General features: G+C 42.4%; 1 protein-coding gene across 6 annotated transcripts in view; it reads right to left on the bottom strand.

Annotated features, from left to right (window-relative positions):
- Positions 1–3,200: 3,200 nt before the first annotated feature.
- The window catches only part of AKAP8L (A-kinase anchoring protein 8 like), a 41,811-nt gene continuing 18,418 nt past the window's right edge, over positions 3,201–26,593 (bottom strand). For 4 of the 6 annotated variants that reach the window (XM_039514318.1, XM_039514319.1, XM_039514322.1 and 1 more), the window contains 11 exons: positions 25,992–26,220; positions 22,143–22,611; positions 21,514–21,637; positions 21,262–21,308; positions 20,624–20,660; positions 18,466–18,574; positions 17,263–17,404; positions 16,687–16,792; positions 14,131–14,261; positions 12,594–12,689; positions 3,201–4,148 (listed from right to left, as the gene is read on the bottom strand). In XM_039514318.1, the coding sequence (XP_039370252.1) occupies positions 3,810–4,148; positions 12,594–12,689; positions 14,131–14,261; positions 16,687–16,792; positions 17,263–17,404; positions 18,466–18,574; positions 20,624–20,660; positions 21,262–21,308; positions 21,514–21,637; positions 22,143–22,611; positions 25,992–26,220 (1,829 nt within the window). In that variant the 3' untranslated portion in view covers positions 3,201–3,809. Of the gene's footprint in view, positions 4,149–12,593; positions 12,690–14,130; positions 14,262–16,686; positions 16,793–17,262; positions 17,405–18,465; positions 18,575–20,623; positions 20,661–21,261; positions 21,309–21,513; positions 21,638–22,142; positions 22,612–25,991; positions 26,221–26,356; positions 26,504–26,593 lie in introns of those variants that run through there. The other 2 variants (XM_039514321.1, XM_039514320.1) reach the window with 2 other exon arrangements.

The raw sequence follows: 26,593 nt of genomic DNA, 5'->3' as shown, positions 1-26,593 counted from the left end.
CAGCTGGGGTTGGGATAGTCCCCCCCATCCTGTGAGTATGGCCTACATTCTTTGTTCCTACATGTACACATTTACATTTAGCTGTATTAAAATGCATAGTTTGCTTGTGCCCAGCTTATCAAATGATCCAGTTTCTTTTGTATCTTGGACCTGTGCTCTTCATTATTTACCACTCTCAAGGTTGTGTGTCCTTTGCAAACTTTATCATAGTAATTTTGTGTTTACTTTCAGGTCATTGAAAAAAAAAAAAAAAAGTTAAATGGCATAGAGCCAAGAATGGATCGCTGTGGTACCTCACCAGAAACACTCACTCGATGATTCCTCATTTACAATTATATTTTGAGATCAGTTAGCCTTTGTTTAATCCATTTAATGTGGGCCATGTTATTTTTCTATCATTCACATTTTTTAATCAAAATATTGTGAAGTACCGAATGCCTTACAAAAGTCTAAATATATTACAAACACCACCATTACCTTTATTAACCTAACTTGTAATCTCAAAGATATCAAGTTAGTTTGACAGAATCTATTTTCTGTGACATGCAGCCAGTGCATTCTGGGGCCAGGGTAATGACTGCCAAGGAGACAGAGGCAGTGGAGGAGGAGAGCTGAGCAACATGGGGATGGTGTGGTTTTGGTTTTTTTATTTTTTTAAAACCACAGGAATTAAATTCTCCAAAAACTTAATTAACACAGAGTTAAGGTTGTCCAGCACTGACACATACCCTTTAGCTGGAGAGCAGCTAAATTTAAACGTCTGAAAAATCGGGAAATACCAAGATACATGCCACCCCCACAGCACAACCTTAAGTCTGCCCCCTGGAGCTGGCAATAGCCATTAGAATGGTTCAGAAAGGGGGTAGGTCCTTTTCTGCAGAACTGCTGTTTAGCCAGTCAGTTCTTCACTCGGGAAATTGTACCCTAGTCTACAGCATGTTTGATGGCTCTCTCTCACACATACAGCTACTATCATGCTGGGCACAGTCCATCACCCAAACACCTATGCAGGCTGCTGCATTAACTGCTATAGGGAGGAACAGCAACAGTTATAAATGTCTGCTTCATGCTGATGTATTTAGGGAACACAACTTTTAAAAAATTTAAAGAGCAAAACAGAGAAGTAATACCTGCTTCTAACTGGTATTGTTCTAAGTAGCAGGTGTAAAGTTAAGAGGACCAAATTCTTTTTTTTTTTTTTTTTAATGTGACTACAGCTTATAGATTTTTTGCAAGATCCCACTAAATATACTTTTTTTAAAAGTGTGGTTGTTTTTTTTTTAAACCTTTGAGTATCACCCCAAGATTAGGTCACTAGCCAGAAAACCCATCTTCAGTATAGTACTTCTAGCTTTACCTACTTAAAAATGCCATTAGAATTTGAGGCACAGGCAAATTCCCAAAACTTCACTTGTTTACAAAAATTGGCCTTGGCCTTTCCTATTGTGATGGATGACTATAACATCTATTGCAGAGCCAGGAAGAAGAAGTCTGCAGATACTTGCTGAGCTCCAGAAAGAGGAAGAACTGGTGTGTTTGTGGGGGATGGCAGGGAGTGAAGATCAACAATTGTAAACACAACAAAGAATCCTGTGGCACCTTATAGACTAACAGACGTTTTGCAGCATGAGCTTTCGTGGGTGAATACCCACTTCTTCAGATGCAAGACAAACATTGTCAACAGAGACTAATATAGTCTCAGCCAAATCAGGGAGCTGCATGAAAGAGTTGAGTCCAATTTTTATATGGATGGTAAGAAGCAAGATGTTATCTTACTTGCCTTTGAGTGCTAGGGGATGGGTGAACTGGAGGGTGAGTTGTAGGATATCAGTGGTGGTTCTAGGAGAGCTAGAAATAAGAAATCCGTATGAATAAAGATGGGTGTAAGAAGAGTTCTGGTGCCTAGAATGAGGTAGGGAGAAACAGAAACAGTTATTTAAAATGCCATTTGATGTATTCTAACATAATTGGGGTATATGAATATTCATATGCTTTAACTCATTTATACATATATTTTTTCTAAAAAGTAATCTTAGCAACCTTTTAATCCAGTAAATTTCTATGGATTTGACAAAATCCCACTTTAGTATAGTTTTTTCAGTAACTTACTGTAGTCAACCTCCTAATTCCTTTCTCTTCATAATTAATACCTTAAAGTCAAATTCCTGAAGCCAACGTAGGTATATGCATGTAAGCACAGTCTTAGAGGCCTTGTTCAAAATGGCAATACGCCACAAGCTTCCGATCACTGCATGGTGAACTATCCCAGAAAAAAATAAATAAATAAAACAACCCCTACTGATCAGGCTTAAAGTGGCCTCTGGTATCAGGCCACATTTAAGAGGACAGTAGTGACTACTATGCCATACTGGTGTCCCTACTTCAGACCACCGTAGTAAACATTTTGAAATTTGACCCTGTGCCTCAACATTTACACTAGAACAGGTTGAACAAGCTGCTTGTCATATTAACACTGTGTTGCAAGATCATGACAGAAAATTCTACATAGATGAACACCTATAGTTTAGAAGCTGTGCAGTTCTACTGTATACCGATAACTAGGCTAACTTCCACGTTATGGTGGAATTAATGCAAGTAGGGAGGAAGAAGTCAGGTTTATAAAGAAAACTGATCAGCTACAGCTACCAGCACTCTATATTCCAGGGAAGTTCAACAGATGTTGGAGCCATTAAAGAAGCCCAAGGCAGCTTGTCCCAAAATGGTGCCCTGCCATCCAGCAGAGATGTGCCCCCCTTTTCTACACATGCATCCATGATGGCGCATAAGCCAGCACAGATTTGTCTCTACAAAATTGGTTCAGTTTCCTGCAGGGGCACGCTTTGAAATATCATGGAAGTGTTAAACTTTTGATTTGTGAGCTTGACAAATATACTCAGAATTAAAAAGTCAATGACAACTTTAGGAAATATTTGTGAATATTCACAAGGCACAATTCAGTTGGAGATCTCAGAAGGGTTATATTAACCTTATAGATGAGAACAAACAAAAGAGAAGTGACTTTTTCCAAATCAGCAGCAAAATTGAGTGGAGCTCAGATCTCAGTGCAGCAGACCACAGCTATTGCACAGCATTGCTTCAGTTTAGGAGGACTGCATTTCAAGATCTCCACCTATTACGAGCATCACCAGGATACATACTACTCACCTCCACCTTCAGAAATTAAGGCGCACACAGAGGGGTAATATCAGTGTAGTGCTTTATCTCCACCCACCGAAAACATTCACCTTTAAGTGAAAGCATTTTACAAACAATACAATGTTGACACCACTTATTTTTGCTTTGCATTAAAAAGGAAGAGTAAAACATTGGGAAGAGTACTACAGTCACATGGAAATTATGCAGAATTTTACAGCATACACTGTAGATTTTTAAACCCTGGATTTGAGACTCCTTTTGCTTCCAGGAAGGCTGGCTAAAGGACAACCCACTTTTTTTAAATATATAAAAGTTTTACAGGAACAATAGTAAGAGGTTTAATCTGCCGGATTGTGATTTAGTACGTAGTGCATTAAGCACAATTTGTTTTGTACACATGCTCAAAGGAAATTCTTCTAGTACAAAGCCATCTAAAAACTTGGACTGCACAAAACCTAGCTACTAAAATGAAGGTTTGGTAAAAAAAAAATCTATTTCCAAAAACACTTTACAGATAGAGGCTTTCAACTGCCATAACTAGGTGAAAGTTTAGTAGAATGATAACCAAAAACATACTATGAAGTTTCACAGATAGTTATGCTTTAAAAAACTTAATGCTGGGTCTTAAACAGGTCAGCTTTCTCATCCAGAGTCTACTCCAAGGGCTCATCCTCTTCTGCTGCAGTAACTCCTTTGCTTTCTTCCTCACTTCCTTCCAGCAGTTGCTCTTCCTCCTCAGCAGTGAGGGTTTCCTCTGCAACTTGTGAATTTTTCTCCTCTGTGTAGCCTGCTTCTACTTCTGCCTGAATCTCCTCTTGCTCCCCATGATTCTCAGTTGCTTCTGGGTTCTCCTCGTGGTCTCGGCTTTCCTCATCTTGGTTTTCTTCATCAATTTTGTTTCCATCTGCTCCTTCAGCATTTCCACTCGTTCCACTCTCTCCTTCCTCATGCTCCTCTTTCTCTTCTGGATCATCTGTGAAGGGATTCTCGCCCTGTAAGTCAAAACAGGGTTATGTTGAAGCTGGACAGATTCGCGGCAGATATTAGCTAAGACCTTCTCACTTAATTTCACACAAATGCCAGGTACATGAGATCCTCCTTCAGGGCATGAATATTTCTGATCACTAGGCTGGGACCAGCACTTGGAAGTTCCCTGTACCTGAAAGTATTTGTACATAACCAGAGGGTTTAATCCTGGCCAGCTGTAAGTTAGTGAACTTTATAGCAGTGTGTGGTGAAGGTACCCATGAGGTTTGCCTTGTTACTGAGAGTTAATTTTATATTATGTGGACATTACTTGTAGCTCCCCTGTTGTTCCTTCTCCCAGCAAGGTCCAATAAACTATTGGAGTGCCATGCTTCTGCTGATATGAGCAGACTGCTTTCAGACCAACGAAATTACAAGAAAAGTAAAAAAGACTTGGTATACTTGGTCTATTGAAAGCAGAGCTGTTTGTAATGTCAGTAACAGGGGATGTTCAGATTCTGGGAGTCCTCCTGACAAAGCTGAGCTATTGGAGATTTATTCTGTGTCAAATGTAAAATGATACTCTCCCATCCCCTATTTTAGAAGGTTTTTACCAGGCCTCGTCTATACTGAGAATTCATACCAGTTACAGACAGCAGTGTCACTGTACTGATACAAACCGGCAAAACTGTTATAAACCAGTGTTTGCATTGGTGCAAATCACCTCTTCTCAAAGCAGGGTGAGCTGCAGTGGCACACACTGCAGCTTAGTGTGGACAAGCAAAACTACAATAGGTGTATGTGGTGGTGCAGCTACACCAATGCCTATATTGGAGATTTCAGACAGCCAAAAGCTTAGTCTTGCAACCCATTTCCAATTCTGACGTGATTTAAGCAACCAACATTCAAGAAGTCTATCCATAGTAGACTTGGATACCAATCTAAAGATGAGATTCCAAGCTACCCAATGTTGTTCAGCACCAATGCTAACTGACAGTTTGGAGAAGAACTACTAAAAACCAAGCTGTAACTGAAGACAGGAAGATACAAGCCTTATTAGAATGCCAATGATAGAGGCATTTTAAGTACTAACAGAAAGACATGCTCAAACCATGAACACCACAGATCAGCAAAGCTATAGACAAATGCTATCACAAGTGGAAAGCCAGGCTTTCTAATGACGTGCATACTATTAGTTCCTAGCCCTCATGCTTGGCAAGGTATTAGCCTTCAGAATGGTCACTAAACGCAGAGACAAGTGGTGACTTTTTGGTACTAGCCCTGGACTTTCCAGACAGTCCCAACCCATGGACCAACAATTGCCTTGGCATCAATGACAAGTTTGTGTGTTTATGTGGATCATAGGCCCCAACCTAAAAAGGAGAGGGTTACTCACCTTATGCAGTACTTAAAAAGTTTGAGATGTGCGTCCCTGTAGGTGCTCCACTTCAGATGTTGGTGAGTTCCGGTGCCATTGATCGGAGAGTTTCGGTAGCAGTGCCTGGTCGGGACATGCATGTGCAGTAGCGGTCTCGTGGCACTGTTGGCACCTCATCTAGTGTGCACACAGTCTGACCCCTTCAGTTTCTTTTCTACCGTTGAGTCTTTAATGCAAACTCTGAAATAGAGGGGAGGGTGGCGGCAGTGGAGCTACTTCTTCGGGTGCTGACCCTGTGGGTGGTCCACTTCAGGTGACTGTAAAGCAGTGCCCTACTGTGGATGGAAGGGCTTCCAAGTTGTATTCATAGTTGATGCTAGCACTGTTAGGCCTAGTACTGCATCTGAGTTTGGATTATTGCATAGCGATTAATGAATGTGTGTTCAGACGCCCAAGCGATGGCCCAACATATCTCTGTGATTGATAAATTATTTAAAAAGACTGAGGTCCACATTGATCTGTTCAAATGGGCTCCGATCTCTGTCTGGGATTCTCTTTTTTGCTGTTGATAGCACAGATGGATGCAATTTGAAATCCATTTTGAAAGTCATCATTTTGATATTGCGGATCCCTTTGACCTTTCAGCCGTGGAGACGAAGTCTTCAGAGTGGTTTCGTTCTATCTAGGTAGAATGCTAATGCATGTCTAACATCTAGAATGTGGAGGATGGTCTCTTGTGCAGTCTCATGTGGTTTAGGGTAAGTGAACTGACTGGTTGAACTGACAACTGAAAGGATGATGAAACCTTGGGGACAAATTTTGGGTGTGGTCACTTTGTCTTTCAGCCTCTATTTTACAAATTTGTCGTGCAGAAATAATCGCGACCAGGAATGCAACTTTCATTGAGAGGTGTAGTAGAGTACAAGTCGCAAGTGGGTTCAAATGGTATTTTGGTAAAGCCTCTAAGGAGCAGGCTTAGATCCCATGCTGGTGTGGGGTTCTGTATTCCCGAGTGCATGTTCTGTATTCCCATGAGGAAATGTTTTGTGATCGGATGTGTGAATAATGAGACACCATCAATCTTATGATGGAAAGCAGTTATGGCTGCTAGATGTACTTTAACCGTACTTGTGGAGAGTCCTGATTGCTTTAGTTCCAATATGCACTCCAAGATCAAATGAAGTGGTGCTGTAAGTGGAGTTATGCGTTTGTTTTGGCACCATATGGAGAACCTCTTCCATTTCTGTAGGTAAGTTGCACAAGTGGATGTCTTTCTGCTGAGTAAAATCTGTTTTACCTGTTTCAAGCAGGTTAATTCTTCGTGTTGGAACCATGCCTTCAGATCAAATTTTTCCAGGTTTTGATGGAGTACTTGACCTTCGTCTTGTGAGAGGAGAGCCCGTCACAGCAAGAGCGTGTATGGTGTGCAGATCAGGTATGGGAACCATGTCTGTCTGGGCCACATTGGGGCTATAAGTATGATCTTGGCTTCGCCGTTTGTATCTTGTGTATTACTCTGGAAATTAAAGGTAGGAATACATATAGGAGAGATTCGTTCCATCTGATGAGGAAAGCACCCACTAGGGATTGTGTTCCCAGTCTTGCTCATGAGCAGAACTTTGGGCATTTGGCATTTCATGCTACTGCAAATAAGTCGATGTGTGGGAACCCCCACGTGTGGAATGTGTTGTATGATGTCATTCAGTTCACATTCGTGTTCTTGGGAAAAAACTCTCTGCTTAACGTGTCCGCCGCTGTGTTCTGCCAAGCTGGGAGACATGATGCTGTAATGGTGATGTGTTTTATGGACCAGTTCCGTAGTTTTATGGCTTCTATGCATAGGAAATGAGATCAAGCTCCCACTGTTGGTTTACGTAAAACATACATGCAGTGTTGTCATCATGACTTATTGTTTTGTTCTGGATTTTTGGGAGGAAATGGTTGCATGCATTGTGAACTGTGTGTAATTGAGTCTCCATGGGAGACCACTTCCCTTGGATTGTATGTTGGTTTAGGTGGATGCCCCAGCTGATCTGTTGTGATCAGTATGGATGGTGAATTCTGCTGGAATGGGATCCCCGCACATAAATTTTATGGACTTGTCCACCACTGTAATGAGTGTTGGACTTTTGGTGTTAGTTTTAGGATTTGTACAGTCTGTGCTTTCAGACATCCCTGTAGGCAGCGCATGTATAGTCGAGCATGTTTTTACTACGAAGGTGGTGGCCTCTGTATGTCCCAGCAGTTGAAGGAAAGTATGTGCTGATACCTCTCGGCTGTTTGTGACCACTGATATGAGAGTGGTCAGTGCTGCGAATTTGGTAACTGGTAATGATGCCTTGGCCTCTATGGACTCCAGGTATGCTCCAACGAAGTCCAATTGTTGCACTGGGTTTAGAGTAGATTTCAGTTAGTTTATTTGCAACCCTAGGGTGTGAAAGAGGGTTATAGTCCTTTGGGTAATATTTACTGTTTCTGCTTGAGTAGGTCATTTCAGTAGGCAGTCATCTAGGTATGAAGATCAATATTCCTTGTTGGCACAAACGTGATGCAACTACTGCTAGGGTTTTGGTAAAAACTCTCAAGGTTCTTGAAAGTCTGAAAAGGTAGCACTCTGTATTGGAAGTGGTCTTTCCCTACTGTGACTTGTAGAAACCTTCTGTGTGCGGGATAGATGGTGATAAGAAAATATGCATCTTGTAGGTCGAGGGCTGAGAACCAGTCCCCCTTTTCCATCACTGGGATAATTGAGTTCAGTGTGACCATTCTGAATCTGTGGGTACGGACAAACTTGTTGAGTTTTCTGAGATCTAATATGGGTCTCCATGCACCGTTTTTCTTCTGAGTCAGGAAATAATGGGAATAAAATCCCTTTCCCCTGTGCTGTTTTGGAATTTGTTCCATGGCACCCAGTCGTAGAAGATGCTTTATTTCTTGTCATAGAAGGTGCTTGTGAGAAAGGTCCCTAAAGAGGGACAGGGAGAGGGAAGGAGGACGGGTAGGTGGAATGGAGATAAAAGGGATGGCATAACCTGTTTGAATGATCTCTAATACCCAGTAGTCTGTGAAGATGGAGGCCCACATATGATAGAATGGTCGTAGCTGATGACCAAAGGTCTGGGTTGCTGGTAGTACTGGTGCTAGTTGTTGGGGAAGGTCAGCCAGACTCTCGACCAACATTTCTGGTGGTTTTTGGGATGCCACGGACTGAGACTGGGAAGGACAATGTCTTTGTGGCTGCCATCTGTCTCTGGTTGTCATATGGCCTCTGTTGTTGCGATGTATGGTCTGTTGCGGGAGTATGGTTGGCATCTCCTCTGTCTGTTTGGGTGTGTGTAAATGCCGAGGGTTCTCAATATCACTCGTGAATCCTTCATGGAATGTAGGACTTCATCCGTCTTGGCAGAGAACAGCTTGACCCTAATCAAAGGGGAGGTCTATCTTAGTTTGGAGTTCTCACAGGATACATAAAGAACGTAGCCACAATGCTCTTCGTATTACTATTCCTATTGTGTGTGCAGCTGTGTCAGCGACATCATGGGATGTTTGGAGCGTTGTTCTGGCTATGAACTGTTCCTTATCAACAATTGCTTGGAATTATTCCCTCTTGTCTTCAGAGGTTTCATTGAGGAACTCGTTCAGTTTAAAGTAATTATCGTGGTCATATTTCGCTAGCAACGTTGCGTAGTTGGCTGTGCAGAATTGCTGAAGAATAGACTTTCCGCCCAAACAGATCTATTCTCTTCCAATCCTTGTTTTGAGGTGTGGATCGGGATTGGAGTTGTTTACCCCTGGCTGGCAGCATCCACCACTAAGAAGTTGGGCTGTGGGTGTGAAAAAAGAAAGTCCATTCCTTTATTAGGTACATAATACTTTGTCTGCAGGTCGGAAGAATAGTGGTGGGTGTTTGCCCCACCGTTTCCATCAAGGCATCATTTATTGGCAGGGCTCTCTTTACCATAGAAGAGGTGTGTAAGATTTTTAAGAGCTGGTATTGGGTCTCAGTTACCTCCTCCAGCAGACTATTCTGCTGGTGTGCCATTCACCTGAACAATTCTTGAAAATGTTTAAAAAGTCACCTGTGACAGTGGAAGCATCACCGATCATCCAGAGAGGATGATGAATTGTGAGCAAGTGAGGTATCTTGTTCTGTGGATCATCTCCAGTCTCCTCTGATGCCTCTGGTAATGGTTTTGTTGTTTAGCTTATATGTCTCCTGTGAGGAGTGGGAAGTTTGGAGAAAGGAGACTTGCAGGCTTCCCACGGATCCCATTGTGGCCATTGTATAGGGAATGGCATAGGAGGGCACATCCAGGGATGGTGAGCCAAGGATGCATGCCCCTGGTAAGCTGCTCTCTGATTCTTGTGTAGGACATTGGTATCCGGTGCCTGATGAGAAGACTTCCTCCTCAAGGTCCTCCTCATCTTCACTGGAAAATGGTAAAGCAGTAGGGGAATCTGGTTGGTCTGGTGCAGTTGGTACCGGTGAGCTGCTGGTGCCAAACAGAGGCAATCTGGGAGTAGAGGTTACTTCCATGTCTGCCTTATGTGTAAGAGGACACAATGCCATTGTTTAGGGTGCTGTTTCTTTCCGTGCCAACACTTTAAATAGTAGCTAAGTCAGTGCAGATGTTTTCTGCATAGCCTTAGTCAGTGCTGGTGGTGTCGTACTTGATATCTCTGTGGACGGTTCTGATGAAGTTGGTCCAGACATTGCCAGTGGCGAAGGCTGTGGCACGATGTCCTCTGTAGGAGTAGTCGGTGCTGTGGAGGAGGAGGCTATTTTGTGCCTACCACTTGACTCCTTTCCCCTGCTGGCAGAGGTCCTGGTACGGAGGAGGTGCCTGTGCACTCTGCCTGAGGTTGGCACTCAGGGTAGATATCTCCCTGGAAACCATTTTTTTTTTTTTAAACTGTTCTCTGCTTGGGGAGGACATGGCCCTTGTCCTTGATTTTGTAGAGGAATTGGCACTTACTCAGTCCACCAAGGATGTACTCAGAGAGTCCTTTGTCGAGGGTTGTCTGGGATCTGAGGTGGACGTTAGCGATTTCTCCATTAAAATGACTAAGTCAGAGATACCTTTCTCCTCGCTTGAGTTTTGATGTTGCTGCAGTGAGCGCACTTTCGGGGTATGTGAGACTCACCTAAACAGCGGACGCATTGTGAGTGCCCATCTGAAATCGGCATTGCTTCCTTGCATGAAGTACATCTCTTGAAACCTCGGGATCTAGGCATATGATGTCCCTCATAGGATGGGAAAAACGGGAGGGCATTTTTTTTTTTTTTAAGAATGATCTATCAAACAGGAGTAACTGAAAGTTAACTAACACTAATTTAACTAATTATTTAGTTAAGATGCAGTTAGAAATTCTAGAAAAGATGTTAGATTACTACTTCAGTGTTGCTGGAGAGCTCCATCTCTGACCAAGGATGGTTGAGAAGGAACTGTAGGGGTCGGACTGTGTGCGCCCTAGATGAAGTGCCAACGGCACCACAAGACAGCTACTGTGCATGCACACCCCAACCAGGCACTGCTATAAAAAAAGCTCCAATCAATGGCACTGGAATGCACTGACACTTGAAGTAGAACACCCACAGGGACAGCACGAAGGTGGTTAAGTTGTTTACCTTTATAATATTAAATATCACTCTTCTGAGAGAGAGAGCAGGCCTGCTGCTAGTAAGCACTGCTCCTTACTTCTATCCTCCTGGCCCCATCTTAATGCACAAAAGGTAGTCTGGACTATGGGAGAGGGTATGCATCAAACATCTAGCTTTAAACTTGAGCTTCTTACCCAGAAATCCATTTCAACACTAGCCAACAGTTTACAGCACCAAGGGAAGTCAAATTAGCAGCTCTTGAAAGTATATACTATCTTGAGTACTCAAACTGACACTAATACCAACAGTAATAGGCTAACAATGCTACATTTTTGCAAGTGACCCAGACTATAAAACTGCCTAAATTCTATTCCATTCAACTGAAAATGGACACATTTCTCATCCCTTGAAGACCTGGACTTTGCAGAGGATGTCGCTCTCCTATCACATACCCAACACCATATACAAGAACAAACAACTCGACTCAACGCATTCAGCCAGCAAACTGGACTGAAAATCAACCGCAACGAGACAGATATCATGACCTTTAATGTTGCCTCACCATCACCAGTAACGGCTAGAGGATTATGTTCTCACCAATATAGAAACATTCACATACTTGGGCTGCACCATCAGCCAGGATGGTGGAACAAGCCAGGACATCTGGAACAAAATCAATAACGCCAGGAACACCTTCAGGAGCTTAAATACAGTCTGGAAATCAAAATCAAACTCAAGATTTATCAGAGCTGCGTACTTTCAGTACTACTTTATAGTGCAGAATGCTGCAAAATGAGAAAGTATGACATGTCCAAACTGCCTTCATTCCATACAACCTGCCTCAGAAAAATCCTCTGCATCTTTTGTCTCAGAACAATCTCAAACCAAGATCTATTGACACAGTGCAGCCAAGAGGATCTGGGCACCATCATTGCCACGAGGGGTTGGAGATGGACGAGTCATGTGCTTCAGACAGAAACTGATTCCATCACAAGAGTAGCAATAAGATGGACACCTGAAGGCAAATGAAAATGAGGCCACTCAAAAACAACATGGCAAAGAGTTGTGGAATCCGACCTGAAAAAACCTGGGGCACAGCTGGGAAACCATTGAAAGACTTGCCAGAAACAGACAGGAGTGGAAGAGTGCCCTAAACGTCAGAGGCTTAATAGGAACATGATGATGAGGATGATGATGAAACGGAAAATCTTAAAGGAACAGCCTACCCCTGTTCATTCAGGAATTAGGAGCAACATTAAAGGTGGGACAAAGTAGAGATGAGGAAGCTAGTCATACATACTATGAAAGTCCTTGAACACCACTCAGCCAACCCTTAGGGATCCGACATTGAATTGGGAAAGTACTTTGGAACTTCAGCCTGAGAATTAGCTAGCAAGAAACTTAGTCAGCAAAATGCAGCTAGTCCAAAAATTCTGCAGTGCAGAAGCTGCACTGCTCAATCCAACTCAAAGCTGCTTTGCAGGTATTTACCTTCAAATACCGCTCCAATTTCTTGCTGATTAGTTTGTTATTGAGAATGCTTCTTGCAACTACTAAAGATGATTTCTTGGACTGCTCCATCATGGCCTAAAGGGAACAGGAGTATTTAAAGAAACCAGAGTTAAGTTTTGAACTGAGTCATGTAACACTTCAGTAGTTGCTTCTAGCCCAGTGGTTCTCAAACTGAAGTCCGAGAGGGTACTCCAGGGGGTCTGTGAGTCATATCTGGGGCCACTGAGCAAATCCTCCCCCTCCCTCCCAGTGCCTCCTGCATGCCACGGAACAGCTGTTCAGCGGCGTGCTGGAGGCGCTGGGAGGGAGGGGGAGGAGTGGGGATGGGGCACGCTCAGGGGAGGAGGCGGCGGAAGGAGGTGGGGCAAGGTTGGGGCCTTGGGCTGAGCAGGGGTTGTGCACCCCCAGGGAAAATTAGAAGCCGGCTGGGGGGGGGGGCCTTCTGCAAAATATTTTAAATCAAAATGGGGGTCCTCAGGTTGCTCAAGTTTGAGAACTGCTGTTCTAGCCACACGTTTCAGTTATTGCAGACATGCTGAATGACTCTAGATGTGTGACACAACCAAGTTTCCTATCTGCCACCATCTACCACCTCACCAAATTTAGTTTTCAGCATACTCCAGAATTTGTATTGACAATGCACAGCTTTAGAGGTAATGGGCATGTGTGACTACATCCCATCTTTCCCTTGGTGCCAAGTGTGGCTTTTTTGGCCCTGGGGAGGGAATCTCATCTTTCAATCCTCTTGTGGGCAGGGGGTAGAGGTAACATGAGCATTCTAAAAAAAGCATAGTGGAGGGACATGGAGCACCTGAACAACTCTGCTGCTGCCAGTGGCTTCCAAGGCACTCAGCTACCCCATTGCACCCTCAATATCGGGCACTGCATTAATTGGTAGCCATTTCATTGCTAATGTGCTTTAGTGCTAATATTTAAATAGTCATTGGGCTTCAGAATCAACACCTTCTTTAGATGTATGGGACAATTCAGAGCCATCGGCTCAGATTATCTGTTTTAGATTTAGGAAGGCTATTTATACATGTGAGGTTCTCTTTAAAAACCAGAAGAATCAAATCATCAGAGGATGGATTCTACAGCCAGTGGGTTGCAGGAGATATGGGATCCTGCTAGCATGTTACACCGCTGTTCCTCACAATATGAAGAGATTACTTTTCTGCTGACCTCTTACAAGAGTGAAGATCAGTATTCTACAATAATAGACCACCACCATTGCAGTATCACAACTATGAGCTGTTACCATATAGAGACCACTACTGCAGAAAGCTTTAAGGCTAGTCCTGGTTTTAGGTTCCATTTTCCCATATAGCTCATAGGCTGTATGACTGCAATCATATCCAGTTTTTAGCATTCAGCAGCTTGTTTTATTAAGCAAAACAAAACCCTGCAACCTGGATTTACCATGCAGGGATAAGCTGATCTCCATATCTGCACAGCCAGCTGTAGTGGTACATTGGCATTTATATATACACACAAATTTAACCAGCTGCACGCTTACTCTGCGGTTGTGGTTGTGGTCAAGGGACTTCAGGTGCTTCTGGATAATTCCATACTGCATTGGGATGAAGAGGTCACATGCAGCACAGTGAGCAGCCTCCACCTTTTTAATAAAGTGTTCCATGCCAATATCTGAGGAGAGACAAGAGCTTTGTTCATCTAACTTGAGTTGTGGTGGCCACATCACACTTCAGGGAGTTTTGCAGCTTTTTCTGTGAGTTCACTTATCTTTAATATATTCATGCACCCCTGGAGACTGGTTTCCTACAACGTGATGCTCAGTCTTGATCAATAAGGATGAGGGGGAGCATTGCATAGCCATAGTCTAACAGACCTGAGGCCCAGAGTATGGCTGTACACCTCAAAGATGAATGCTGGTGGTCACTGCTGCATCAGTGCTTTGACTATAGCATGCAAAATGTTTCCAGCTAGTTGATCTCCAAGCTAGCTTGTAGGACACAATTGTGTACTACATCAGTGGTTCTCAACCAGGTGCATGTGTAGCCCTGGGGGTATGCAGAGGTCTTCCAGGGGGTACCATCAACTCATCTAGATAGTTGCCTAGTTTTATAAAAAGCACTAGCAAAGTCAGTACATACAATGACTTGTTTATACTGCTCTGTACTCTATACACTGACATGTAAGTATAATATTTATATTCCAATTGATTTTATGATATGGTAAAAATGAGAAAGTAAGCAATTTTTCAGTAATAGTGTCCCATGACACTTTTTTTTAAACGTCTGATTTTGTAAGTAAGTAGTTTTTAAAGTGAGGTGAAACTTTGGGAGTACACGAGACAAATCAGACTCCTGAAGTATCAGAGGGGTAGCCGTGTTAGTCTGGTTCTGTAGAAGCAGCAAAGAATCCTGTGGCACCTTATAGACTAACAGATGTTTTGTAGCAAACTCCTGAAAGGGATACAGTAGTCTGGAAAGGTTGAGTGCCAGTGTACTACGTTACCTGCTATTGACACACCTCAGTGCCATCTCTCCTAGAAAGAGTTTATGACTTTCCATTTAACTAATGTCTATATTTTACTCTAACACAGGGGTCAGCAACATACAGGATGCGTGCCAAAAACGGCACTCAAGCCGATTTTGAGTGGCACCCTGCCCCAGTCCCAGCCCCACTCAGCCCCCCACCCACTGCTCTCCCCTGCGGGGGCAGGAGGCAGAAGCTTGGTCCTGCAGCAGCCAAGCTTTCCCCCTCCCCTGCTTCTTCCCCCAGCGTTCTGCTTTCCTGTCCCTCCTCCTCTCGTTCCCTGCACTGATCAGCTGATAGCCCTTGCGAGGGGAAGAGTGGCAGCGTGCTCGCTGCTCCATAGAGGAGGCAGAGAAGAGGTAGGGACGGGGCCTTGGGGAAGGGGGTGGAACAGGGCATCTCCCTTCCAGCCCCCTGCCATGAGCCGCTCATGGCAGGGGCCTGGGAGCACCCCCACGAGCAGAGCACTCCAGCCCTCTGCCCTGACTCCTGAATCCCCCAGCCTTCGGCCCTGCACCCCCATACACTCCCACTGCCCTGACCCCCCCCCCCACACACCCCCAAGCCTTCTGCCCTACACCCCAGCCCTCTGCCCTAATCCCTGAACCCCCCTGCCCACACCCAGCCTTCTGCCCTAACACCACACCCGACCACCCCCAGGTCTGGGGCCCCGGCTGGCAGAGAGCTGAGCAGGCTGGCGGCATAAGATCAGCAATTTTAAATGAAGCTTCTTAAACATTTTGAAAACCTTGCATACAACAATAGTTTAGTTATATATTATAGACTTATAGAAAGACCTTCTAAAAACGTTAAAATGTATTACTGGCACGCAAAACCTTAAATTAGAGTGAATAAATGAAGAGCCGGCACACCACTTCTGAAAGGTTGCCGACCCCTGCTCTAACATGAGAAATAAGGCTCCCGTATATTCATCTGCTGATTATTCTTGTGTGAATTTAGAGCTCTCCAAAATAAAAGCAAATTACAACAGTATGCAAGGTAAATATTAGAGCATAAATACAGGAAAAGACTTCCCATCTTGCACAAAGTAGTACTGTTGAAGAACCACCAGCTACATACACGTGCTTCTGATCAATATTTCAGTTTTCCATGAGAAGCTTTTAAAAGCATGGTTCCATTCTGGAAGTTTACTATGCAATAAAAGGTGCCTCAACAGGACACTCCATTTTTTAATAGGATCAGATGATTTAAGTAACAAGAATACTTTACTCCTGTTGGCACTGTAGAGAAACCTCTATTTCTTCCTGTTTATCAGTCTTAGTGGGACTGACTGGCAACAACAATTAGGTTGTACAGGTTCCAAGAACATAATGTGCTTTGCTAAACCTTTACTGGTAACAAAAGAAAGGAAATAATCTAGTTTGATTCTCAGATCTCAGGATAGCTTTAACCATGCTTTACTTGTGAACTGTGCACATTTTAAAAACTCAGACCACCACAAAATAGGAACTTCATAATGGCTTTTGTTTTTCCCATTTTCTGAGGGAAGTTGCACATTAAGGTAGCTTCACAAAAAAACAAACCATGAAGATGCAGGGAGACTTGCTCTTACCTTGGGTAAGATCTTGGTCTTTATAGATCTGTTGAATAACTGCATTAATGTCTTCAATTGCTTTACGGCGTTCTTCAGTTTTCTTTGTTTTGTTAGCAACATAATCCTGTATTGTACAAAAATATTTGGTATTAACTTCAGCTGTACGTCCGACCATTAAATGTGAATTCAAAAATGCAAAGCACAGCATGTATTGTACTTATTCTACACTGCAGTTGTGCCTTTCATCAGGGCATTTCAAGACCTTTGCAGCCCCTTAACCCAGCTCTAACTGTTCTCTTGAAGGTAGTCAAGGACTAAAGTGCAGAGGGTAAGTAATATAATCAAAGTCACAGTGCAGCTGGCATAGAGCTGGGAATAAGAACTAAGATCCTGATGTCCAGTCCTGTGCTCTAATCACACCTGTAGTAGTAGTTTCACACCTAAGTTTTCATAGTCTTGACTATTTGAACTATCCATTCACATCCAACTATCAACGTTTGTGTGTGTTTGTTTTTGTAGGTCTCTGACAACCAACATGAAATAAAGGTGCACTGTTTAGCCTGAAGTAATGGGAAACTTAACCAAAAGATTCACCTGGAGGAAATCAGCTGTCTGCTGTGGCAGTTTTGTTCCAACAAATTTGAAATGCTCCTTGTGGAATTTGCTTTCCAGATGAACATTCATCTCATCCTCATAGAAGGTCCGATATTTGCACAGTGAACAAACAAACTGAATCCTACCAAGAGAAAGTTAGAACCAAGTGAGAAATCAAACCCCAAGCCCCAGGGTTCCATTCCAGGCTCATCAGCTTGAGGATACTAGTCATTTCCTACTAGTACTTAGGGGTACAATTAAAAAAAAGAGTATAGCTCATTCAAGAGGACAAGTCTTATACCTGGGTTGAATGGTCACATCCTTCCTACAGGTTTTAATACAGATTTTAAGGCCAGAAGGGACCATTAGCAGCAATTAGTCTGACATCTTGTATAACCAAGGGCAAAGAATTGCAGTAATTCCTACACCAACCCCAATAAATTTATGGGACAGCTAGAGAGGATTTTAAGAAGGATGTCTGTCTTGATTTAAAGATTTTTTTTTCCATAATGTAGAATCCATCACAGCCTGTAAGTTGCTCCAATGGTTAATTATCTTCAATGTTAAAGTTGTGCAACTTACTTCATGTGAACTTCTCAAGTTTCAGCTTCCAGCCACTGGATCTCATTATGCCTTGGTCTATTAGATTAAAGAGCCCTATGGTCAGAGAGCTCCCTGTGTAGGTAACTAAGGGCTTAGAGAGGACTCTCTCAGTCCACCTATTTAGTTTATCAAATATAAGGCTAAGCCACACTGTAAGGCAGGTTTCCAGTCTGTGAATTATTCTTTTGACATTTCTCTGAACTCTTCCCAATTGTCTAGTTTTTTTTTTTGTTTTTTTTTTTTTTAAAAAAAAGAAGAACTGGACACCAGAACTGGACACAATATTCCAACAGTGGTCTCAGCAGCATCATTCACAGAGGAGGAGGTATTGATTAGAGTTCTCCATTTTATAATTAGCTAACAGTCATTTGTACTTTTGCCTTACCAGCTCCCTATGAGGTGTTAAGCCAATTTTACAGATGGAGAGACTGATACAGAGAAGTTCAGGTAACTACTCCGGGTTTTTACAAAAAAGTCAGTGGCAGAGCCAGGGACAAAAGCCAGAACCCAGATGCCAAGGCCCATGTTCTAAACATTAGGCAATCCTTCCAGAATTCTCAGACAGGATGTATACTGTGTCACTGGAAGAGGAAGAGGTACCTTTCTACCATGCGATCCCGATGCCTCTTTTTCTGCCTCTCTTGAGTTTTCTTGCCTGCCTGCAATTTGCGCTTGATTTGACTGATCTCTTCTTGAATTGTTAAAGCACCTAGATGTATAAAGCAGGTTGTGTTTCAGGGCACTATTTGTGGACACCAACTGATTAAGAGGATTCACCTAGACAAGTTTAGTAGCCAACCTGACTGACCCATATAGCTCAGAGATGACAGTTATAGTGAAGTGTTGGAAAGAGCTGCTCCCTTAACAATTCCTGCTGTTGGCCAATTAAAAGGAGCATTGCTAGTCTATTAACTGATGTCCCATCACTCTCTGGCCCAGACTTCAGAAAGGCTGAGCTTGGGCAGGATGGTGAGAATACCTCTTCTGATACAGTTTCCTAAACTATCATTTCTGATAGTGATATAATGCCCCTGGTTTTATGGGGAAAAGATGGCCCATTTTAGACAGTTTTAAGAGGCAACCACTCTCACCCCTTTGGCTTCTGTGCACATGGCACACAAGAGATGAAGGTTGGCAGTGAAATAAGAACTGAATTCCTCCTATTAAAAAATCCCAATTTTTTCAAAACAGGGAAGTAGCTTCCACTGTTATACTGGAATGGTACCCGAGAACCCCTTTGGTTTCCCAGCCAAGGCTTCTTATATGGTTTTTATACTGCTGCCATCACATTCCACTGATAGCAATTGCAAGTTAGATACTGTGCTATCAGGTTTCTATTTAGATAGGTTCTTCCTCTGGTGAGAGGTCACCATGCTTCTCTAAGCAACCCCCTCCCCAGCTGCTACAACAGTGTTGGCACATCAAACTATCCCATGGACTCTAACCAACTAAAACAATGAGGAGTCTTTGTGACACCTTAGAGACTAACACATTTATTTGGGCATAAGCTTTTGTGGGCTATAACCCACTTCATCAGATGCATGGAGTGGAAAATACAGTAGGCAGGTATAAATACACAGCCCATGAAAAGATGGGAGTTGCCTTACCACAGCGTGTGGTGGGTGGGGGGGGTCAGTGCTAACGAGGCCAATTCAATTAGGGTGGATGTGGCCCATTTCCAACAGTTGACAAGAAGGGAAAATTACTTTTTGTAATGCTAATGAGGCCAATTCAATCATGGTAGATGTGGCCACATCCACCCTAATTGAATTGGCCTCATTAGCACTGACCCCCCACTCAGTAAGGCAACTCCCATCTTTTCATGGGCTGTGTATTTATACCTGTCTACTGTATTTTCCACTCCATGCATCTGATGAAATGGGTTATAGCCCACAAAAGCTTATGCCCAAATAAGTATTTTAGTCTCTAAGGTGCCACAAGGACTCCTCGTTGTTTTTGCTGATACAGACTAAACATGGCTACCCCTCTGAAACCTCTAACCAACTAGTATTTCTTTAAGGTACTTATAGAACCCCATTCCTATAGCATCTGAGTGCCTCACAATCTTTAACACCCCTATCAGACAGTGAAATACTTTATTCCTGTATTACAAATGAGGAACAGAGTAAGAGAAACAAACACTTACCCAAGGTCACATGCCTGTGGCAAAGCAAAGATTTGAACCCAAGTTTCCCAAGTTCCAGGCTAGCACTATAACCACTAATCACCCTACCTTGTCCATGGGACCCCTCTTCTTCATAGCAGAGAGACACACTATAAATCTCACATGAGACCTATAGCACTGGCTAGAAGCCAGGCAGTCACCAGATGCTGTGCTGGATTTCCCTATGTTTCCTAAAGCACCTCAATCATGACCCGTAACATCCCCTAGTATTCTAGGCCTAACAGCGTGCCAACAGACAGATGTCCATTAGGGATTATGTACTGTGTACAGAAACCAGTGCAAGCTCTAGAGTGCTGAAAGATTAGAGCTTTAACTCAGATCATCATAATCCACCACCTTTAGATTTGTGTACAAGCTACACCTCAGAGAACAAAAGGAGGAAGACTGTGCCTGAACCAAGTCAGTCAACAGACTATTACTTGGAGCCATTTCCTCCACAGCAGAGTCCTTTATTGGCAGAAGGTTTATGCTGTACAGAAGTGTAAGGTCTGAAGAGCCTTAGCACATCCCTTGATGAAGAAGTTCTTGGCTCATTTCACAAGAATGTTTTTAAAGAATTACATTCAGACTCACCTTTCTCAGAATCTTTTCCTTCTTCATCTTCACCCTCCTAAAATACAATTTCAAGAGGTTATCAGCAATCCCTAGCTATAACTTTTGTCTTGGAGAAACTGAGTGCACACTAGTTTTACATCTCTTAACCATCCTGCTCCCCAAAGAGACTCCCTCCTGACTTCAGATAGCAGGGTTCCCTGTCTGAGGAACACATTTAGCCTGCGGTTTGGCAACAGTACTACACACTGTTGATTTCTAGGTTTCCTCCTCCTATTCCTAGTCATTTTCATAAATTCTCTAGTCACGTATTTTCAGCTCTTTGGAGCCTGTGTCTTGCTATGCACATGTACAGTGCTCCAATCAATCTCTCTTGGGGCCTGCAGGTATTACTGCAATACAAAATAAGTAATCTCGGGAGGATTTACAACCTTCAAGCTTTCTTACATGAGGATCCAATCACCCTCCTCCTCACCAATCCCAGCTCTCTACCACTGAAAGGTAAGAAGTAGTTCCCACTCTCACTGCAGGAACATTCATTTGGTTTTTAATGCTGCCACCACAACATTCTGCCCTCAACTCTAGTTACATGGCCACTCATCCACTTCCCTCAAGCATTATGGTCTTTACTGTGAATTACAAGTGTCAGTTTCACTTACAGCTTTGGAGCCCTCCTTCTCTGCTGCTTCTCCTTCAGTCCCTTCCTCTGAAAAGCACATCACAAATGGTCACCATACAAAAAGTAACAGCTGGGTAGCTCAGCAAAGAATGGTATTTTCAATTTCTCTTGAATATTTAATTTGGTGGTAAAATTGTTATGTCAGAGCCAATTACTACCTGAAACAAAGGCACTCTGATAATGTCACATGACTAAGAGCTAACTCATTAGGAGTCACCAAATAGGTTCTTACCATTCTCAGAGTCGGAGTTGTCAGAGCCATCAGTTTTTGCTGCCTTGCTATCAGGTTCATCAGTGCTGTCAGTTGGTTTTCTCTTCTTAGAGGTAGGGTCCTTCTTGATTTTCTTTTTCTGTGACTAGAAAGGAAAATATCAGTCCCCAAATGTACATGCTGACACCATCTCCTGCCAGCAGCAAATAAGTCTGCATGAAGCCACCTTAAAAGGGCTTTATATTGAACTAAACTTCCTAGAAAACACAGTTATGCTTCTGACAGGCAAAGTCAGTCAAGACAGATAACATTTGCCACAGTCCTTCACAGCAACCTTCCTTCAGCATATCAGATTAAACCACAAAACTATAGCACATTTACTTTCCTAGCCTTACAATAAGAGCATCAAGGTTAAACATTCTGGATGCTAAGACTGCACTATGAATGAATGTGGCCTCTTCAAACCATTTAGAAAACACCACGATGCCAAGCAAATAATGCACAGAAGTACAAATTACACTGTGGAAACTAAGTATGGTATTTCAGAGAATAGGGCCCTTTGCACTCAGAGCTGGACAGTGCAGTTTGTTGGGAAGTGAACAGTCTCTATATGAGGTAAATGGGTGGGAGGGGATTGCACAGGTACTTACTTTAAAGTCTGCGTCCCACATTTTCCAGTTTCTCCTCATTCGTTGTTTCATGCCGCCTCCTCCAAAGCGCATGTTTCCAGAGAAACCTCGCATTCCCTGGAACATGCTGAGTTCTGGGATAATGTTGTGGGAGAAGAGGGATGGGAGCCTAGAGGAGCCGTGAGGGCCATGGCCCCGCCCTCCCATTGGCTGTGGTAGCTCATTCCACTGTCCGCCCATGTGCCCGGAATATGAAGATGCCATGGGTCTGTTATTTCGCCCGTCTCTGGCCCAGTTCTGACCCCGTTGGCCAAAGTTGTCCCGTGCTCTGTTCTGGTACTGGTCCCTGTGGTTCCCATAGAAGCTGTCATAGCAACCTTCATAGGCATTTTCGGTGTCATGTTCAGCTTCACTGTAATCATAGCCGGATCTGTATAGATCACGGTCGTTCAGTGAAGACCTTGAGTCGTAGGACTCATATGTATTATACCTGCAAGAGTCACACAGCAAGCAAGGAATCCAGTCAGTAGCATATAAGGCACCACATTACAGCCTGCCGAGAAATGGCAGGAGAAAGATTAAACAAAAATGTTCGTCTCATTTATATCAAAAAAGGCTCTGAGGTTTCACTCAACATGGGAGTTTTTCCGTGAGATACAGCAGTGGGAGAAGGGCATAAATAGAATGGCAAGGAGCGGCAGGGATTCAGTTCAACCTCAGTCCATCACTGAAGGACCACAGATACCTAGTCAGATTTACATATGCCTAAAGTGCCAGGAAGGCCACACCAAACTAATCTTCAAATTTCTGTTAAAATTACTGTGTCACACACTGATCTTTTTTAAAAAGAGAAGTTCCCAAGCTGAGCAAAGGTACCTCAGTTAGCAGTAGCTGTGGATTTTCAACTGTGCAGACATTCAGATTTCAATTTAATACATTCACCACCTGCCCTCTATTTAGCTATGCTTAAGTCAAACTGAACAATCTAAATAGTTAAGAACAAATGCAGAGCTAGTTAGGCCACAAAGTAATAGTCCTGCTTCTCTTCCCCCACTCTATTCTGAATTGTTAGGAGGAACGGCTTAATTTAGGCCTTGTCTACACAACAAAGTTTCTGTGTATGATGCATGGTGTGAATTTAAGCCAACAGTCATACTGGTAAAACCTCCTCATGTGGGCATTTATTCTGGTATAAGAGTGCCTTTTCTTGATTTAGCTTGTGTCTCTTGGGAAGGGTTTTTACCCAGTCAACTTTCCCATGTAGACATGACTTTAGAGTTATTACTGGTCACTGTAGTTTCCACAAAACCAGTTTTTAAACCAGGACAGTTTCAGAAGAAAAATACAAAACCTGCAAAGGAGTTTTAGACTTAAATTCTGTAATATCTAAAGTAGTGCCTCTGTACATCTTATGCAGTGGCTGACAGACTCAATTTGCAGCAAAGATGATATATCAAAGTTTAAGGGGAGGCTCCACACTCTTCATGATCACATGCTACTTTACCAGATGAGCCATAGTGTGAGGGAAATCTACACCCACCAAGACAGAACACAAACAGGTTCACACATTACACAAGGAAGCAAGAACACAAAATGTCAAACTAGCACTGACCACTGGGGCACAACCTCCAGTAGTTATGCTCTATAGCAAGGTTTTGAAAGCAAGGAAATTGGAAGGAAACAATGGCTGGAGGAAGAAACACTAACTCCAAAGCCCCCCCGCCCCCCCCCCCAAAAAGCCATTCCATCTACTGATATGAGAAGAATCATCCAGACTAGCAATCACCAAAAATCCTCAGATGGTAAAGATACAAGTGCCCATTTACAGTAAGCCAGAGCTTTCAACTGCAGCAACTGAATAGCCCTCCCCACACTCTGCTTTTTAGGCAATGAGACTGAAGGCTAAAAACTGAGGTTTTCTAAACCACTAATTTCATCCTTTTGTCCCTTAAATGGTTTACTACATTCACTCTGAATATTTGATATATTTTCTCCAGCAAGAGCTAGAATCTGTTAACAGGGCTGGGTTACGAGCCCAGTATCATCTATCATGACAGAACTATGCATGGTATCTTGCCCAATGTTTGGGGCTTGGAGCAGAAGATCCCAATTGTGTGATGTCTGAATAATGGACAAGGGCTGGAACATCAAATTCAAAGTTCTCATTTTATTAAATTAGAACCCAAGAGTTTACTCAATTAAACTATTCATCTGCTGCCTTGCAACAGTCCTTTCCACCCCCTACAAGAGAGGTACAGATTCATAGATGAGGCCAGAAGATATCAGTGTAATCATCTTTTATCTCAAGTATAACAGGCCAAAGAACTTCCCTACAGCATCTCTTTTAAAAAAATATCTAATCTTGATTTAAACGTTTTACCCTTGGTAAGTTGTTCCAATGGTTAAATACCATCACTGTTGAAAGTTTGCATCTCAATTTCAGTCTAAGATGTGTCTAGTTTCAGCTTGTTTAGCATTGTCTACTAGATTAAAGAGGCTGCTATTATCAAATATTTTTCCCCCAGGATGGATTTAAAAAAAAAAAAAAACAACCCAACTCTGATGTACTTTACATGAGTGCTTTTAAACAGAATACTCCACCAAAATCTATTTGATGCAAGACTAATTCCTTAAAAACTTTGCTCCTCTGAAGCCTACTGTACATTTGTCCTCTAGTCCATAAACACGTAGCAATTTTGCAATATTCAAAAGTCATTACTATTGAATTATACTTTTGGTAAACATCTCAAGTTCTTGTGATAAACTTTTTATAGTTTTAAACTTGGTTGGTTAAAACAAAGTACAGATGCAACAATAGCTGACTGCAAACAAACCAGAATGCACTCCAACACAAAAGAATAATGTATAAAAGTCTCTTGCAGGACATTTCTTACTACTAACAAGCTATGCTTTCATTCTAGAGAAGAGGTTCTGGTTTGCTTACATTATATGGAATTTAGTTTAAAGTTATTTTGACAAATGTCTCTGCATACTTAGTATTTGAACAGTAGCACACAAACTTCAAGTTCTCTACAAAACATAGATGTCTCCTCTACATAGATGTAAACCTGATATTGTTCAAATTGATACTTGTACATAAGCAAAATACTCAGATGTAAAAATACTCAGAAACAGATTTGCTGGGATGATTTAATATTTCACATAAACCTAGAATGAACAGCAGTGTTGTAGAAGTATTAAATTTTGAATAGAAACTAATTTTGAAATTTAACATGAGAAAATCTTTGTGAAGTGAACAGTCCTTATTAGTACTGCATATACTTCAGATTTAAAACATGGTCAAAACCTCACTTGATCTTTTCTGGACATCTGTACTGTATTCCCAACCAGCAACAAAAATGTCACTTCTAGATTAACAATTAAGCTTAAAATCAAATGAGGGACACAGGCAAATGAATCTTGTGGCAATGCTATAGAAATGAAATACATCAGCAGGCTCCCAGATATAGAAATATTAAGGAATCCCTTCTTTATTCATCTCCAGTTTAAAACTGTGAGAGGATTCTTTTTTCCAAGTTAAACATATCCTTCTACTACTGTAAAGATTGCATCACAATTCAAGTACCTGTCACCAGACTATTAAGACTTCACTACTCAAACTGGGATACAAATGACTTATTTCAAAAATATAAACAAAAAGAAGGAAAATCCAGCTAAACCAATTCCCTTTATCTATCTGTTCCTCTTGAAAACCAAAATGTGAAGACAAAGTGAGAATGAGGTCAAAATGAGAAAGAAGTGAGAGGTGGCAAGTCTAATAGTCAGCAGAAGTTTAGAGTAGCGGTTCCCTCAGGAAAAGACACTAACCTGTCTGGTACTGAATCTTTTCATCTTGATCTCTAGACTCACCTGTCTCCACCTGAGCCATAATGTCCTCCTTGCATTGTGTCCGTTTCTAGATGAGACACCATATCTAAGCGCTGGTTCATTTTTGCTATAACAGCATCAGCACCAGTGGAAGCGTTAGGGTCCGTGTCTGAATTAGGCATTTCCCAAGCGTTTGAAGTGGCCATACCATACCCATAATTGCCAGAGTTATCTTGACCGTATCCATAGCCGTAACTATATCCCTCGTATCCTGAAATGAGAAAGTGTCATTGAGAATTCCAGTCAAGCAGCTGAGCGAACATTTCTATCCAAGTTCAGACACAGAAGTCCCAAGAGTGCCCCTTTTAATTTACATTTAACCCATTCTTCCCCTTACACTAACACACCTTGGCAGGTGTCTTGTATCTGACACCCGGACTTGAAGGTCAAAACACACATGGGAGAAACTTCACATCAAATCCCAGCAATGTAGACTATTACTATAATCTGCCCCAACTAATATTTAGCCTCAGTTTTCATTCTTGCTCTCACTCATGGTCAGGGCAGGCTGCAGTGTAGCATACATAACGGCTTCCATGGCAATCCATTAGCCTGATAAAAACAGATTCCAGAGAGAAAACATA

Source organism: Mauremys reevesii, linkage group 25, assembly GCF_016161935.1.
Source record: "Mauremys reevesii isolate NIE-2019 linkage group 25, ASM1616193v1, whole genome shotgun sequence".
In the NCBI taxonomy this organism is placed as follows: domain Eukaryota; kingdom Metazoa; phylum Chordata; order Testudines; family Geoemydidae; genus Mauremys; species Mauremys reevesii.
This window is presented reverse-complemented; position numbering and strand designations above follow the sequence as displayed.